Raw genomic sequence first — 18,380 nt, 5'->3', positions numbered from 1 at the left:
TATTTTTGAGCCTTTTAATATACATTACAAATATTTTAGACCAATCACATTTTGTTGTGTATAACATATTTACAAAACAAAAAATATATTACAATAAATATGAATGAAACAGTGAATCTGATCAACACCAAGTTCTGTCACAACCAGGTAAGTAAAAGGAATGCAAAAAAACCTGTTGACCTGCATAAGTTAAGAGTCTTAAGATAAATAAGGTTCCAGAATGACAATGTATCTGGAAAAGAGTAGAGGGAAACCCCCAAATTTAAGTTAAGTAAGATTTTTTCTCATTGCTAATTACAGAGGGTTTAATGCTTTTTTAAATTGTGAACATTAATGAATTATTCAAACATGATACGAAGCTAATAGAGATCTATTGTTTCAAAATGTACATGACATCCACGTAGTGCCTTTTAATTATCATTATATACTGTAGTTCACACGGTATCTACAAATGGGAATGGGAAAAGAAACAATGGGTCACAGCCACATGTCTCACATTCCAGTTTTAAATAAGACAAGCACACACTGAGTCAAACATTATTTTATAATACGTTAATAAATAACACCTAGTTTGTTCTGGTTACCTTGAACAGTTTCGGCTGTATATTTAAAAAGAGAACATTTTCTGCAACTTTCACATTGTCAGTAAAATATAAAATAAATAATGAACCTTTATAGCCAAAAAAAAAGAAAGAGATCTCTATATAGAACCTAAAATATTTTTGACATGCCGCCTTTTCTACAATTTGCTGCAAGAAAATTAAAGCAAACAAAAAGTGATTGTCTTTTAAAAACAACTTTTGAAAGCTTTTCACAAATTGAGTATGAACCTTTAAAGATCAGCATGAAAATCTCCTGCCCATCTGCTCTGTGCATATATATAATATATAATATATATTATCCACACTGAGCATGTGCTCACTAACAGATCGACTATGGAAGAATGAACTGCTTTTCTCGAAATGAGAACCAGCCAAAACATGGAACTAAAATCCAACCAGGCTGAGGTCTGGAAAAGTTTCATGCTTACTTCGCTTTCACAAAGGTCCCTGTGTAAATGTCATTCATGTGGGCCTCCAACTCCCTTTAAAACAGTAAAGCCCACTGCAAAAATCCAGGGGTGCAAATTCACAGGGGCAGGGGGACCTGGTCCCTTAAAGCAAATACTGACAGAGCCACTGAGTCCATCCGAAGGTGGGCAGCGCGCCCGGGCACAACCCCTTCTGAGCAGCTCTCCATCGCCTTGTGCCACAGCTGCTCATTAAACCTACAGAACACCAAGTCTGCACCAGCCTTGGGTCCTGATGCATTGCAACTGGGCCCCCTGCTTCTGCAACCTACTCCCAGCTAAGGGCATTTTCTTGGCAAAGCAAAAGAGCATTAAGCGTTATGGCAAAATTCAAAGTGTCATTCAAATTGGGTTTGAAGTTGTTCTGGTAGTAAGACTTCTTCTTTCCTCAACCACAGTTTTCTAAGGGGAAAGGAAGGCAGCAGCCCAACATCTTGCCCACAAGTAATTTCTACACTTCGGAGTTCCTATGTTCTCAGCCAGCATCTGCACTAAGGGACAGTTTATCCGGGAAGAACTGGTGGCAGCCTAATCCCTCCTGACACTCCAGTTTCGCTCACTGGTGCTCTTGACCAAGAAACATATACAGTATTGTGGTACAGGCCATAGGGATTAAAAAAAATACTTGGTGGTTGTGTTCCTAGGATCTGTGCAAAGCCTTCGCTCAAATTATATCTTACCAAGGAAAATGAAAACCCATCCTTTAAAACCATCAGACAGTCGTATTATCAGGACTTGGGCTCCTTAACTTCATTCACCAACAATGAGATGGGTGACTCCCCTTCATCTTTGGTGGCCTCAATTTTCCATCTCCTGCAGGTAACACGCTGGGCAGGCTCCCCAGAGGGCAGGCGGGAATCTTGGCCTCTGCAAGGTCACTCTGCAAAAGTTCCTCTCACACTTTGGCTCTTTTATGGCTGGAAGGAACCTCAAGAAACCAAACATCCACACTCCTTACCATGAGAAATTAATCCATGAGTAACTTAACAGTTTAGTACTGGAACTACATTACTGGAGTTTTTGGTTCGTCTGTGAAAACCTCGGAATTGTGATACATACTAAGCATTAGCACAGGTCTGCAGCTGAGATAGAAAAGCTCACACGTTAATACAAGGGCTTTTGTCCTTGGTTTTCAAATTCAGACCAGGCATCATTGAGCTCCATAAAAATCATCTTTGCATATTGTTCATAGGGTTGCCCGGTCGCCTAGAGGAGAAAACGGAAACACACATTAGATCTCACAGGCCAAATCTGTATTCATATTAAATTCACTGCTAATGTGGGTTCTAAGTAATTCAAAGGCATTTCTGTCAAGATATTTCTTTTTTTATAGTCTAGTCCAGGGATGGAGAACCTTTTAGAACTTTCAATAACAAACAGCCCACACAGCACATGTGCCCTAGGTTTGCCACCCCTGGCATAGTCTATGTGATTTAATTACTTTGGCCTCCCTCTAATGCCATCCACCTGGAAATGCAATAGGATGATAGTACTCCATCAGTAAGTGGACAGCAGAGAGCTTACTGGGTCCCAAAGATCATCTCCATCCCTCAAAGTTTCTACCAAAAAACAAAGCCTACTGACAGCCCATCTCCCATTGATTATATTTTTAAACATCCATTTTCCAATTTCTAGAAAAAGATAAGCTCTTTGAGAGTCATAACAGGGACATACAGTTGGTGGATTTTTCTGGGTTCCTGTTTCTCTTCCAAGTGATCAAAATTTGAGAAAGTTGTTTCTCATTAAATCTTCTATTCAAAGTTGTCACTTAAAAAATGTGGAGAGATGGAAATCAAATACATGAAATCCAAGAGTGTTAGCAAGAGGTCCTTCCATTGTCACTTCACATCACATGACTGGGCCAGTTCATGTGACATCAGGACTTGCTTCTGGCTACAACACATTATGAATTATGATGATTTCAACTAGGCCGTGGGGTAAAGGAAGTTTCAACAATGTCATGCACTTATGTGCATATATACATTGATGAAAACGTAAGCTGACACAATCAAAGTAATCATGGGTTTAGTTTTCTTTTTAAAATTTTTGTTGATGACCACCAATTTTGTCAACTACATTCTAAAGCTTTTATGCTACAAACCTGGCTAAAGGTACTGTTGGATCTTCCAAGGGGAAAGTTTTCCTTTGTGTAGCTCTCAGCCCCATCTTACTCTTGTAGGTCAGGATTACATCGGAACCCTAAAAAGGAGTCAGGCTCTCCTATATTAGTGGATGTTACACTTCTGCAAATGAAGTTCCCCTCCCATTCTTGGTGGTATACAGCTTGGTTTCTTTTTGCCCACTTCATGAAGTGTATTTGTTTACATACTTGATTTTAACCCACAGACTTAGTTTTAATAAATGACCTAATAAGCCAGCAAATGGAAACTGTAATGTTTTAGTACACATTCATAAAATAACAAAGAGAGCTGGTGGTGGAGCACACCTGTAATCCCAGCACTCAAAAGGCTGAGGCAGGAGGATCGCTGCAAGTTTAAGACCAGTCTGGGCTACATAGTGAGTTCAGGGCCAGCCTGCATTACATAGGGAGACTGTGGATCAAGAAACAAAAAAATAAAATAAAATAATGCATGAGGAGCAGGGCAGGGCTGGGCAGCAGAGGCCATGCTCACCTTGTCCGGGTGCACCACCAGCACGGCCTTCCGATACACCTTCTTCACCTGCTCTGGTGTCACCAGATCCGCCATGCCCACGGGTTTCCACTTTGTCTCCCCGGCCCACAGCACTGTGTGCATCGTGGAGAGAAGGGCTCTGATATTCCTCTCCTTACCTTCTATCCATTCCAGGATCTAGAAAGGAGGAGGGGATTAAGAAGTGGAAATGCTTTCTGCTCCAGAGGGGTCTACCAGGACTCTGGGAACTCATCCTGCTCCAGTGGTGCCAGATGTGGGGCTACCCTGCTGCCTCCCCACTGTTGCTCTACCTGGAGTGCTGTGCACCTTCACCGCCTGCCCTCTTTCTGATCTTCATCACCCATCACAAGCCTGCTCAGGAGTCACACAGTTCTCCCTGGGAGCCTGAGTCCCTTCTTTGGTCCCTACAGTTCATAATATGCTCCAAAGAATAAACTCCATGAGGTCACAGATGCACCTGTTTTGCTCCCTGAACTGAACAGATATCCTCTTTAAAAAGGCTCAGCTTGCTGTGGCTGCTCCAACGTAAGGCTCTGTCATGGTAAGGGCCACACCTTCATGTCATTGTTTGGGGGACCTGACAAGGGGTGAATGGTTAAACTGCAGGAGAAAAGCACACGGGCTCTGTGAGGAGTGAATGGATAAACTGACAAGAAGAAGTTTAGACTAGTGAAGCAAGTTGTGTCTGACCATTGCCCTTCCCTTTCCCCAAGACAAACTGCCTAGCCTTGAGACAGCTCCTTGCCCAAACTGCTTTTCTCCTGCTTTTTTCTCTTATGCTGATACTCTAAATAAAAGCCAGAGAGTTCTCAGCTTCAGGGCCTTTTTCTCCAGGGAGTCTCCCTAATGCTGGACACTCTCTGTTGAAATAGCCCCTCTGGGCCTCTCAATGACTGAACTGAGTCTTGTCTCCGAGTAATCATTCATCCTCTACGCTGCCCATGGTCACACACTGCGACATTAGACATTAGCATGTGCACGTCTGTTTGAGGCAGAGCTGTTTGAGGAAAGGTACTGAGACAAAGCACTGAGGTGAGGGCACTTCCAGGTGAAGGACACTCCCAATACAGTGATGGCTCCACCTCTGTACACAGGGCCAATCGGAAAAGTGCTATTGTGGACCAATCAGAAACTTGCTACTTCCAGTCCTTCATCTGAGCCCAGTGCTGTTCAGAGGACCAATCCGAAGGTGTTCTTTTTGATTGTTCATTTGCATCTGAGCACAACCTATCAGAAGACACTGTTTCTGATCCTTCATTTACATGTAACAAGAAGCCAAAAGAGTTTTTTGTGTTTGTTTTTTTGTACTAGGGATCAAACTCAGGACTTTGTGCTTGCGAGGCAGGCGGTGGAACCACTGAGCTAAATCCCCAGCCCCCGAATGAGTTTTTTGATAGGACAGTTTGTACACGGTATGAGGCCAAGTGAGCGTTTGATAGGACAACTTCTGAGAAGCTTTGCTTAAGGGGAAGACAGAACCTGGGAATTGTGGGTATAAAGAGCCCTCTCCCCCGTACTCTGTGAGGGCCACTGTGAGCATCTGCACTGGCTGCTCTCGCTCTGCAGAGTGAACTTCTTTTCTGCCTTCAGAAATGTGCACTTTCACTGCCTCCTCCATGCGTCTTGTCCAACTCTTTCTTCAGGACACTAAGAACCAGGAAAGAAGCCCCAAGAAAACCTCCACCCGGTAATGATGCTGGTCTATGTCAGCACCCAAACAAGGCATCTAGCACAGAGCAGAGCTCAAAACAGCTGTTGAGCGAATTGATACACTCAGTCATACATTCAAATTATGAACATTCATAGTTTGAATCTCCATGGTTTGAACAAATGAGGTGACTAAGTTCAAAGAATCACACACACAAAAAAATCCAGCCTTTATGGATTAGCTGTGGTGGGTGAGAATCTGGCTGGCCCTCACCTTGGTTCTGGCTTTGCAAGGTGGCTCAGGGAGAAGTCCTTGTACCCGGGGGCTACCCGAGCTCCATGGGACAACTGCTCTGCTTGGGGAGTCCTGACATTTTTTTTAGCCCCAAGAGGAGTTCTGCTAGCATCTGCCGTTGGATAGGGAACAGTTCAGTCGCAGTTGATTGTGCTGCTCTCTTCCACATTAAATATCCTGTACCGATCAAATAACCAAGCATGATTTTTTTTAAAAAACAACTTTCTCTTATGGAGACCTGTCAGATTTTGCCTAATGAACAAAGGTTATAGGGACACATCAGGAAGTGTTCGGAAGGAGTAAACGTTCAGCCTCTGTGATGTTATGTCCTGTGAGAAGCAAATGCAAATGAAAGACCCTCCGTTATATTTTTTTAATATTAAAGAATATACATATCTACAGGCACTATCAAATCTGTCAGGAAGTGAAGGAGAAGAGCAGTGGTATTTTTTCTCAACACGTACAAGACTGATTTGCTTCGAAGTCCTGGTTTGAGAGATGCGTTAATACAGGGACAGGTTACGTTTCTGACACTGTCAGCCTATTTCGAGTCAGCACACAGCAATGCAACCTCAACATCTGTGAAGAGCGTTCCCATGCTTCCACAGCCCTACACCATTCATCAGCATAACTGCCTTCTACCTCCAAGTACTCTGCATCTGCCTAGCCACGCAGTGTCCTTATCTAGGAAATAAGGGTGCAAACTTCTTTTTAAAAATGTAAAAGCAGGGCCAGGGATTTAGCTCAGTGGAGCCAAGCCTGCCTCATAAGCGCAAGGTCCTGAGTTTGACCTCCAGTACCAAAAAAAAAAAAAGCATTCTTCTTTTCCCCAAACCGAAACTCACCTAGACTTTCAGAGTCAAAAACAGATGAAAATAGAACTGCTTTGACTTAAAAGCTGAAAGAGGCAAGGGAGGTGGCCGAGAACACACTCCCCACAGGCTCCTCCCCACCCAGTAACCTCCGGCTCTGGGTTAGGAGTGTGATCCGGGGCACAGGAATGTGTCTCTCTCTATCCACACAGAACAGATCCTGGGGCTGCTGTCAACACAGTCTAATACAAAGCTTTCAAGGCAGAAGGATACAAACAATGCATTCTTCTCCCCACCAAGTTCTAAGGATTCATCCTCAGAATCTGAATAACAAATCACATCTTAAAGAGTGCCAGGGAAACAAAGAAATTCTATACAGTATTACCAAACCATGGGCCAAAATTTACCATGTTAAAGAAATTCAATTCACCAGCATGTGCAACTCTTCCAAAGCTACTCCACAATGAAGGGGCATAGCTGTGCTCACATTACAGCGCCAGGGACCCACTAAATATGGCAGCTGCCAGAGCATGGCCCCTTCCACATGAGCTGTGGTCGGAAGGCCTGTGTCCCCCTCAAGTTGATTTGTTGAGACCCTAATCCCCAGCTGATGAAACTAGGAGGGAGGGCCTTGGGGAGCTGAGTAGACATCAGGCTAGCCTTGTGCCACCAAAGAGGTCACCAAAGGAACAAGGACAAACTCCTGGCCCTGCACCTGACGCTCATGGAGAGCATGATTTCTGACTTCTTCGGAGGCAGTCAGGGACCTGAGGGCTTTTTCTGCTCAAGAATGGTGACTCTTCACTCTGCCCTACAGATGCTCAATTGGGAACTAGAAGCAGAACAAAGCCTGACCTTCATTCTGGGTCTGTCTCCTTTATCATCTGTAAACACTGGGCCAGACACCCACTCAGCTCCGCAGAGAGGAGGTACGGGTCTGAAAGTTGGCAAAACAAGGCTGCTGAGCTCTGAATGAACCTATGCCGTCTCCCTGCAAGACTGAGGACACCAAGAGAAGAGATTTACAGGGGCATTCACGTGTCCATGAGAGCCCAGAGCCTCTGGCCATTGCCCTAAGCCAGCGGTGACCTTGGGTTACACCAGAGCCTCTGGGACAGGACTCCCCAAGTAGAGCAGTTGTCCCATGGAGCTCGGGTAGCCCCCGGGTACAAGGACTTCTCCCCGAGCCACCTTGCAAAGCCAGAACAGAGGTGAGGGCTAGCCAGATTCTCACCCACCACAGCTAATCCATAAAGGCTGGTCTCCTTCCCTCATTCCCCAGCCCGTGTACTCCTTCACAGCCATGTGCTCTTCAGCTTCTCACTGCAGCCCCTTCCCTGTTTCCTACTACTTTCCAACTCTGCCTGATCAGTCTGCCTCAGGCTCAGGCCAGCGCCTCCTGAAATGCTCTCCTGTGGTGAAGCACTGAAGCTGCATTCCACCTCCTCATCCCCACCGAGTGATAGCTCCACATACGACTGTCCCATGACCTGTCCTGTAGCATTTCCCACTGAGCTAGGGGCTCACTCACCTTCAACTTTTCCGGATCCATTTCCTTGGCCATCTCCTCCTTTCTCATCTCCGCTATTGTTCGAGGTCCCTTCTTGTCTTTGTGAGCATTGAAGCCCTGACTAGAAAGGAGGTCTTCAAAGTCAGCTGCTTTTTGTTTCCCTTCTGCAACATAATTTTTGAAAGTCACTGTAGTTTTTATTTTTAAATAGAACATCACAAACATGGTCTCACAGGGCTGAGAGTCTTCAAAGTACTTTATGAACATTAATCCCCTTAACCTTCACACTTATGCTATAAGATAAACAATTCTCATGCCCATTTTAGTCAGGGAAAATGAAGTCCAGAGAACTTAAGAGACCTGTCCAGTTCATGTGCATGGCAAGGTTAAGCCTGGAGTCTGGATCATTAAATTAAATCCAGCCCCATTTCCCCATACCTTCTTTTAGATGTAGATACTTGTGACTTCTCCATCATAACTAATTAGAGCCAGGGATGGGATGCAGGCTTGAAATGTGTGCAGGCTATGTCCTCCTTACCCACGCCAGCTGGCAGTGTGAGCTGATCCTAGTGCTCTTTCCCTACAAGTCCAGCTATGGCCTCGCAATCTTCATGGGTCTGTTCGGAGAGACACCCTAGCATGGTGGCAGGGAGCGAAGACTGGAGCCGAACCCCACAGGGCTGAGTTCCAGCTCTGCCACTTGTTAGCGGTGTGGCCTGGGGCAGGCTACTATCCATGTCCAGCATGGCCATCACATTAGGGCTGTGAAGAGGCACCTGTATCACAGGACACAGTGCCACAGTGCTCAGCAGGGGTCTGCAGCCAGGTAGTTAGGAGTTAAATCCTGGCTCCAGAACTAACAAGTTGTGTAAACTTAAGAAATTAATCCATTGGCCTGTAACACAGATTCTTCATACAATAGGGAGTTGGTTTTAAAGACTGTATAAAATAATATGAAAAAACTATATAACGTGAAAAATGCCTAGGACAGCAACTGGCATGTAGCGCTCAATATGACACCCAGCCAGCATCAGCCGCTACATAGCAGAGTGAAGAGTTGCCTTTCCACAGAGAGAGAGGCTTGTCCCTTCACCCTGCTCCCACATATTTCATTGTCAGGTCTGATCATAAAGAGACTTAATAACCAGGACACACACGCACCCCTCTCGTTGGGGCCCATGGGAAAATCCAAACCCAGTTCCAGAAAGGGACCCAACATTTTCCTCCCATGCCCTCTCCCAAAAGAGTAACAGCTTTTAAGATTCAGCCACCACTCCCCTAGAATCACTGCCTACTATATGCCAAGCACTTGTTTCTGATTATAATGGGACAAACAAAACAGTCCCTGCCTTCCATGACATTCTACTCGGGAAAGAGACAGACAAGTAAACCAGCAATGACAAAATGGTGCACATGTGTTCATCGCAATCATCAACTTGAATGGATTAAGACCGCCCAGCAGATCAGAGGAGCACAGTTCCGTGTGTGTGGATGATCGACATCCAGGCCAGCAAATGGAAGGGGGAGCCCCACCCCGGATGTGGGTGGCACCAACCAACAGGCTTCTAGCCAGGGTGGAATAAAAAGGGAAAGAAGTGTCCCCATTTCTAAAGTGCTCCAGTCTGCACACTTGTCTTTGGACATCAGTCTCCAGTTTCTTCAGTCGCTGGCAACTCTCCAGGGAGCCTCCAGGCCTTCGGCCTTGGGCAGATCCTGTGTTCTTGACCCCTCTTGTTCTGTGGCTTCCATCTTGAGCTGAGCTGCTGCTGGATCCTCCGCTTCTCCAGAGCACAGGTGGCCAGTGTGGACTCTCCCACCTCTGATCCTGTGAGCTACCTGATAAATCCCCTGGGACAATTACACATCTCTTCTCTGTGGATTCTGTTCCTCTAGAAAATCTTAACTAATGCAACATGTCTGGGCACAGTATACCTAAGGTGCTAGGAGCACAGCACTGAGAGGAGGGGTCTCACCACCTCCACAATCACAAGGTTGCCTTGGAAACCACTGGAGTTCTTTTCTGTCCCCTTCAGACCCACACACCCAGGCAGCTGACAAGACAGGCAGGTTGCCACATGGATAGGCCCCACCTCATCATCCTTACCCAAATTAGTGGGTCCTTTCCCACGTTCGCTCTGGCTCCCGGGCACAGAGGAGAAGCTCACGTTGTAGTTGGGCCGGTTCTGGGGCGAGGAGTGTGGCATGCTGGGCTGCAGCTTAGACTGTGACTGCTGCCAGCTGTAGCCACCCCCTTGCTGCCACCCGCTGCCCATGGGCTGGGGAGATGCTTTCTGTGGTGAGCTGAGAGGTGGGAATCCTCCACCCAGGCCAGTTGGTGTGGTGGGTTTGCTAGCAAATGAAGAGCTGCCTACAGAAAAACAAGGGAGAAAAAAGATGTTATGGTTTAGATTTAAAATGTCCCCAAACTTCATGTGTTTGGAAGGTGATTGGATCATGGGCGCTATGCTCATCAGTGGATTCATCCATGGATGTATTCGTGATGAATGTGCTGTCAGGAGGTGGAGCCTGGTCAGAGGTGGCTGTTAGGGATGTAATCTGGAGGGGTGCATTCTTGTCCCTGGCTCCTTCCTTCTCTCTCTGCTCCTGGCCACCATGGATGAGCAGCTGTCCTCCACCATACCCCTCCACCTTGCTGTTTCCTCCTTGGAGCTACAGACCATGGACTGAACCCACTGGAGCCATGAGCCAAATAAACCTCTCCTCCTTTAAGTTACAGATGTCCAGTCTTTTGTGCCAGTGGTGGGAAAGTGATTAATAAAAGAGGCTTTTCTGACTAGCCTCTAACACTTGCATCTCAAGGTATCATTCACAGTAACCTTAGTGGAAACTGCCTTTACCTATAGCATAAATACCCTTCCTAATAAATAAATAAATTGCAGGAATATCTACTATTTTCTTGATCCCCACAGTGACTTTTATAGGTCTGTGTTCACAGCCTCGCATTTTTATCAGATGAACAAACAGCCACTCAGAGTACTTAAGCAATTTTCTCAGTCACACAGCCAGCACATGGCAGCACCAGGATGTGAATCCAGACCTCTGACTCCACACCAGATGAGCTGGGGCTCTTCCCACTGTGCTAACCCTCTCAACCCCTTACTAGAGTAAAAACTACCAAATGATGAGGGCAGGGACTAAAACCAAGTTCCCTTATGTAGGTGCTATGTAAACTCCAGGGATGAGGATTAGTCACTGCTTTTTGTAAGAGGCTCAGAAAGGCTACTGACAGGGTCAGGAGCGCACAGCGAGTTCTCGGAGCTTAACGTGACCACAAGCTGCCTACCTCACTGTCTCCATCTGAAACCCTGTTTCCTCCCCGAAGCTCGGAGCCTTTCCTACAACTCATCTTCAGGGTCTCTCTTCTCTACCGCTTTTCCCCTCTGCTCTGATTCTTGGACGCCGCTTCCCTTCCCCGTCAGGAAGGCTGTATTTGGGCTACTGGACTTGAGCCAACCTGTGTTGGAGCCTCAGCTCTCGCACTCATTCACCACACATTCTTGGACCACACATTCTTTCATGCACCGGGATTTGTGAAGATGAACCATGTTCTGGGCCCCGGGAATCTGCATAAAATATTCTTTCAAAACTGGGCGAGAACTTCACCCCGTTGAGCCTCAGTTTCCTCGTCTGTGAAATGAAATCTACTTCCATGTCACAACTGTATTGTAAAGACACAATAACTGTGACAGTGCTACACAGCTCCCAAACTAAGTGACCCAGGAGGCGAGCCATGTTTCACAAGAGGGCACAGCCGGCCAGCACACGCTGGAACATCAGAAGGGCTCAGGAATGGCATGGAACCAGCAAGGATGATGGCACCTGTGCTCGCGCATCCCACTGTCCCATCATTGGGACACACAGCAGAAAGCCCTCTCCAGTCCCGGCACAAAATCCTACACGCAAAGCCGGACGTTCATTCTGCACTGGGGTCGCCATTTATTCTTTGAGGAAGCTCACTTTATTCTAAATATGTCTGTTCATTATTCCACATGTTGGTGAAAATGGGAAAACCTAGATAACTGAAAAGAGCCGTATTTCACATTCCCCTGTGCTTTTTGAATTACTGGGTCAGGCACTGTCTACCTGCTGGGCTGCGGGGGCCCTGCTGTAGGGGGCCATCCATATGGCGTGACTTTCTCGCGTTACATTCCAGGGTATTTTCTGCCCATGCTTACCAATTCTAATGAATGCTACTGAAGCCGTGACCACATAGGAATAAAAGGCAGCCGCCAGCCAGAGGCCACTGCCAGCCTCAAGCTCACCTGTGCGCCAGAATTCCCCGCAGTGCTTTTTATCTTATTTTAAGTTCCGATCTTGTGTAGCACTGGCCCTATTGGGTGTTTCGCCTTTCATGATGATTTCTCTCTCCCAGCTTATTGTGAGCTCCAACAAGCAGGAATGTGATCTGCCTTGATTTTTATAACCGGAATGCTTAGCAGGGAGAAATCAAACTGGCTATGGACTGAGAGTGTTAGTGCCATTGTGTGGATGAGCTGAAACAATCTCTCTCCCTCACTCAGCTTCACCCCCTTCAAACCTGTTTTTGGTTGGTTGATTAGTTGTTCTTTTGAGACAGGGTCCCGCTAGGCAGTCCAGGCATGCCTTGAACTCACTATGTGGCCCAGGCTGGCCTCAAATTCATAGCAGGCTCACAGCAAACACACAGGAGGCTGCCTCAGTTTCCCTAGTGCTGGGATGACATGCGTGTGCCACCACACCCAGCTTCCAAACCTCTCTGCTTCAGAGTTTCTAAAACTTCTTAGCAAGTATGTAAAGGATAAAAATTCCTCTCACCTTCAATTTCCTTTCAATCCATTAACGATCTCTGCTGATTTCCTCTCGTCACCCTCAGGTGGTTCTGTCCCCATTACTGAGTCCAGACATCGCCTTATCAGCCCCTGCGGCCATGGGCAGCTGGCCCTTCCACTCCCACCTCCTGCCCATTCTCACGGGTTCTCTGTGATCAATCCAGAGCCAACTTTCTAAAATGCAAAGCTGACTGTTGCTTCAATTTGCACTCAGACTGAACAAGCCCGTTCTGAACTCCCTCCCGAGTTGGGGCCTCTCTTCCCCGATCCACATCCTAACCCGGTCACAGGTTTTGACTTGAAAACCACCTCTTTGCCCTTCTCTGTCCCCAGACTCCGGCTCCAGTGACCTCAGAACCCGGGGACTGTCTTCAACCCTCCAACTCCTTTCTGGTAGACGCAGTTGCTAGGCAACAGAGGAGGTTTCCCTGGGCGCTGCTGACCCAGGCGCCTGCAGACCAGTTAGATCTGAATATGCCTGGGAGGAACCTGGGCACTGATTTTATAGCAGAATTAGTTCACATAAAAACACAGTAAGGAGGACCCTGCCCTTGGTCTTTTCTGAATTGCAGCCCTATAATTTGAAAGTTTAAGTTTTACTCTTCGAGAACTTGCCCAGGAATAAAAAATTCTGGCTTATAGCTCTCACTTGTACACCTGTTCATTGTGTGACTTTAGGAAAGTCATTTAATTTTTCCAAACTATGCATTTAAAAAGTGGAGAAATTTAGGAGAACTGTTTCCTCAGAAGGAACTTGTAAGAGTTACTCCATTTCCAAAAGATAAGAACTCTCCCGCTGCTTGTGTTAGCCAGCTTTCTGTCACTTGGCAAAATAGCTGATATAACAACCAGAGGAAGAAAGGGGGTTTTTTGACTGCTGGTTTCAGAGTTTCAGCCTGAGCTCAGCTACTCCATTGCTTTGGGCCTGAAGTGAGGAGGAGCAATGCAGCGGCTGGGGCTGGGCTCGGAGCAAAGAGAGGGGGAGGGGAGAGCAGGAGGGAGCAGGAGGGAGCAGGAGGGAGCAGGAGGGAGCAGGAGGGAGAGCCACTTCCCCTTTCTTCTGCTTTCACTCCACACGGGCCCCCAGCCTACTGGATAATGCTGTGCACACTCAGGGCCGGCCTCCAGCTGCAGTTTGCTGTCCCACATGCCAATCATCTCTTTACTGATGCCCTAGGTGTCTCTCCATGCTAGCCAGATGCCCATCCAGATCAACCCTCACACTGCTCAAGTAGATTTGTTGTTTGCAGCACAGGAGTGTGGCTACTCTGAAACTATAAAGGTTCCTGGGGAACAGAAGGAACCACGTGGAATAAGAAGCTGTGGGGAGAACCGTGCTGGGAGCCTTAGCCACAGTGACTCCACGTGCAAGGCACGAGCCGCCCTGCGGCACAATGGCACCGGCACATGGCCGCCAGTGCTCACTGACCCGCAGAGTCCTGGCAGGACGGGATGGGCACAAAGATACATGGCTGCTCCTGAGGACTCTTGGCATCTTTGGTCTGCTCTTCGCTGTGTTAGAGCCATCTAACACCAGTAGCTCCTCGAAGTTCGGTCATGCTGTGTGAGACCCTACATTTCCCCTCCAGTCTGGGTTTGTCCGGGCCACTCTTTAAACTGCTGGCTCCCTCTCAGTTCAGAAGCAAAGGGTTGGGTTGGGTTTGGTTTTTGTTTGTTGTTGCTCTTGTGTTTAGTTGCATTTATAATGAATCATCTCCCAGCTCTGTCTCCTGGAAGGCAGAACAGTAACGCTCCAGTAGCAATGAACCGACTTCGCTCTTGGCTCCCACATGCCCTTCATTCCCCAGAGAAAGGGACGTGGGCTCCTCGGAGAGCCCGGGCTCTGTGCCTGGGGGGACATGGTGGAGATGAGCCTGGAACGGCTCCTTAGGCCATAAAGAAAGGTCTCAGAAATGATGAAACGAGAGAAAAGGACACAGGAACCAGCATGGGGCTTTCAGAAACCAAATCAAGGATGAGAAGAACAACAGAATAAGGACAGCGATGAGTGATAAGCCACTGAACCAAAACATTCTATTAGTTTTGTTCTGATGATAGAGATAGATGATGAAGAAGATGGACAGATGGACGGATGGACGGATGGACGATGGATGGACGGAGGATGGACGAATGGACAGATGGATGGACAGATGGATGGACAGATGGATGGACAGATGGACAGATGGATGGATGGACAGATGGACGGACAGATGGATGGACGGATGGATGGATGGACAGATGGATAAATGGACAGATGGATGGACGGATGGACGGATGGATGGACATGGATGGATGGACGGATGGATGGATGGATGGACGGATGGATGGATGGACAGATGGACGGATGGACAGATGGACAGATGGATGGATGGATGGATGGACAGATGGATGGACGGATGGACAGATGGATGGACAGATGGTCTTCCTCACAGTAAAATGCCCACTAATACATATATAGAAAGATTAACAGAATTAGAGAATCACAATATTCAGACATAATTACTTCTGGCAAGAATCATTAAAGAATGCTAAAACCATCGAGTAAAAGTGCAACGGAAAAACTGGATATTTTTCAATAGGATTGCCTCCAAATGTCTCTCCCAGATTATTTACGAGTTACAAAGGGAAGTTGGTAACTGACACTGCCTTAACCAAGCAGTCAAAGTTGAGATCAAACCCAACTGAGACCGTCGATGCTGGCTGAGCCCTTCAAATACCAACCTCCTGCAAGACGGATGGAGAGGCAGAGGAAAGTTTCTAGGCTACAGAGTCTGAAAGACACTGAATGCAAGGTGCAATGCTGCGTTTTTACAAAGCTCTTCCTCCTAACCACCCGTCTAAAATAACACCTTAGCTCAAACATCATCCGCCACCCTTTCCTTTCCTTGATTTTCCTGTTTTGTTTTCATAGCACGCAGCACTGGGTTACACACATGAGCTCCAGAGCTGCACTCCTGGTGTTGAAACCCTGTCACTTGGGTGTGCCACTTCACCTTTTGTGTTCCATTTCCACAAAAATGAAGACTGTAATAGTCCTTACCGCAAAAGAGTACAAGAAAGACTGTATGAAATGCTATGAAAAACACTTAAAATAGTGCCCTGCACATAGTAAAGCTCTCAACAAACATTAACTGTCATTATTATTTTTATGATTTGAAATTATATTATGTATTTATTCATTTATTGTCTCTTTTCACTTCTAGGGTTTAACCTTTAAGATGACAGGAGTTTTGTTTTTGTTTGGTTGCTTTTTATTAAAAGAGTGCTGAAATACAGAAAACAGTAAATATTTGTTGGATAAATAAATGTATAAAACTGAACAGTAAGTAAGATTTTAAGCAGAAGTTCACCTGATATAATTACTTTAAAATTTGAAATTTGCATTAAGGTACAATGCGGAATAAGGAAGAAGATAACTGTGTAAAATAATTTGGGGAGTTTTGTTTTGTTTTGTTGGGATACTAGGGGTTGAACTTAGGGCCTTCACACTAAGCTACATTCCCAGCCCCTTTTAAAATTTTTATTTATATATTTATTTATTTATTGCATGAGAGTCCTGCTAAATTGCTAAGTTGTCCAGGCTAGACTCACACTTGTGATCTCCTGCCTCTGCCTCCCAGAGTCCCGGGATTACAAGTGTGCACCACCATGCCTGGATGAAAGATCTTTAAAGAAAAAAAATTCTAGGGCCAGGGATTTAGCTCAGTGGATTCTCTGCCTGCTGTGCAACTGCAAGGACCTGAGTTCAATCCCTGGTACCAAAAAACAAAAGTCTAGAGTACAGAATGGAGTCAAGGCTCTGCCACAGCTCCTGGCAAAAATGGCGCTGTGCTCACATTCCCTGGGCACGGGGGCCTTCGGAGGACTCTGAAAACACCGACTATCAACATGGCTCGCACGCCCTCCTGTCCACCTCCCCGGCCTTACCTAACAATCTGCACTGCCCAAGAGAGAAGGTGGAAGAGGAAGAGGGGATGTGGAACTCGGAGCCCCGTGAACCCTGGGTGTCCTATCCCTGTCAAAGGGCGTCACCACGAGCCCTGATCAGATTATCAAAAGTTGTTTTTTTAAGGGAAGAGACTTAACTTTATTTCAAAACTTCACCATCAGATCATTTCCCTCATCATATATGAAGATCATTCCCTCTGATGACGCTCGGTCACATGACGTGACTCCTCCGTCCCTGTCATCACCACTTTATCCTCTGTGCTCTGCCAGGAGCACAGAAGGTTTGCAGCAATCAAAATCCACCGAGCCCAGTGAATCCCAGACTCGCTGGCACAAGGAACCCTGCTCCTGTAATCACTACTAACCTACCGATGAGGACACGCAAAGCCTACTTCCCTTGCGGAATTCTACAAAGTGACCAGACTGCAGCGAACAGGGGAAGAAGACGAACTGGGCTGGCGTGGGTGGCACAGGGCTCTCTGAGCGGCACACCTCACGTGTCGCCCTACACTTTGGCTTTGGGACAAACCTCACCCTCACACGCTCCTGAAGCTCTAAGTTTATTCCTGCTGCCAATCCAAAATCAGGCACTGGAGGAACAAACGAGTAGACATTATTCCCAACCCAACATGCAATGCCATACAGCTTAAGAAAATGCACACACTAGGTCCCGGGCAGCCCCACCAATCTGGGACAACAAGGTTTAGATTTGAGGCACTGCCACCCAGACAGTTATTTATTCTTAGCCTGCCGAGTCTGTACCTAGTGTCCCGAGGTCGGCAAAAGGGTCCAGCGTCTGGGGCTTGCTCTGATGGGTCGGGGTGCCATGTGAGGAGCCTGTCGGGCTGGTGGCTGCTGATTTGCTTCCCATTCCAAAACCTCCTGAAAACCAAAAAGGTCGTGGGAAATTAGTGAGTTGTCCAGGGCCGGGTTCTGACATAATGGATTTCGTGAGCTATTACTCCCAGTGTTTCCCCTCTCCGGGTACGTTCTTCCTTGTAGGATCTGGAGTCAGCCCTCACCCTGAATTCTGGCTCTGTCACTTCCTGAGTTACCCTGGGAATCTTGCTTAATGTCTTTGAGCTTCAATACTGTATCATTGTTTTTTAAAGCATATCATACAAAACCAAACTCACAAGCAATAAAAGCAAAAAGTAGACAAATGGGACTACATCAAACTTAAAAACTTCTTCCCAGCAAGGGAAACAGTCAACAGGGTGAAAAGACAAACTATGAAATGGGAGAAAATATTTGCCAGGCATATCTAATATGCCATTAACATTTAGAACACGTTAAGAGCTCCTATGACTTAATAACAAATAAACCTGATTTAAAAAGAGCCAAAGCCCCGAACAGACATCAAATGACCGTAAGATTCTCACCATCACTAATTATTACAAAAATGTAAATCAGAACAACATCACCCTACACCTGTCAAGATGACCATTATTTTTTAAAAAGTGGGGCCAGGGATTTAGCTCAGTGGTTCCGCTGCCTGCCTCGCAAGCAGGACCCGAGTCTGATCCCTGGTACCAAAAAAAAAAAGAAAAAAGAAACAAAAAGCCAGGTGTGGTGGCACACGCCTGCAATCCTAGCTGAGGCAGGAGGATCGCTGC

At 46.5% G+C, this 18,380-nt stretch overlaps 1 protein-coding gene across 13 annotated transcripts in view; it reads right to left on the bottom strand.

The window, feature by feature from the left end:
- The window catches only part of Dnajc6 (DnaJ heat shock protein family (Hsp40) member C6), a 127,866-nt gene continuing 109,486 nt past the window's right edge, over positions 1-18,380 (bottom strand). For 6 of the 13 annotated variants that reach the window (XM_087212856.1, XM_087212854.1, XM_087212852.1 and 3 more), the window contains 5 exons: positions 17,527-17,646; positions 10,092-10,355; positions 8,009-8,151; positions 3,703-3,879; positions 1-2,275 (listed from right to left, as the gene is read on the bottom strand). In XM_087212856.1, the coding sequence (XP_087068982.1) occupies positions 2,174-2,275; positions 3,703-3,879; positions 8,009-8,151; positions 10,092-10,355; positions 17,527-17,646 (806 nt within the window). In that variant the 3' untranslated portion in view covers positions 1-2,173. Of the gene's footprint in view, positions 2,276-3,170; positions 3,269-3,702; positions 3,880-8,008; positions 8,152-10,091; positions 10,356-17,526; positions 17,647-18,380 lie in introns of all 13 variants that reach the window. The other 7 variants (XM_013070998.3, XM_087212853.1, XM_013070999.3 and 4 more) reach the window with 3 other exon arrangements.

This window comes from Heterocephalus glaber, unplaced genomic scaffold (genome assembly GCF_053883595.1).
Source record: "Heterocephalus glaber isolate CG9 unplaced genomic scaffold, H.glaber_assembly_v1.0 deba00001442, whole genome shotgun sequence".
NCBI lineage: Eukaryota > Metazoa > Chordata > Mammalia > Rodentia > Bathyergidae > Heterocephalus > Heterocephalus glaber.
The sequence above is the reverse complement of the archived record's forward strand: the minus strand, read 5'-3'. Positions and strand labels throughout refer to the sequence as shown.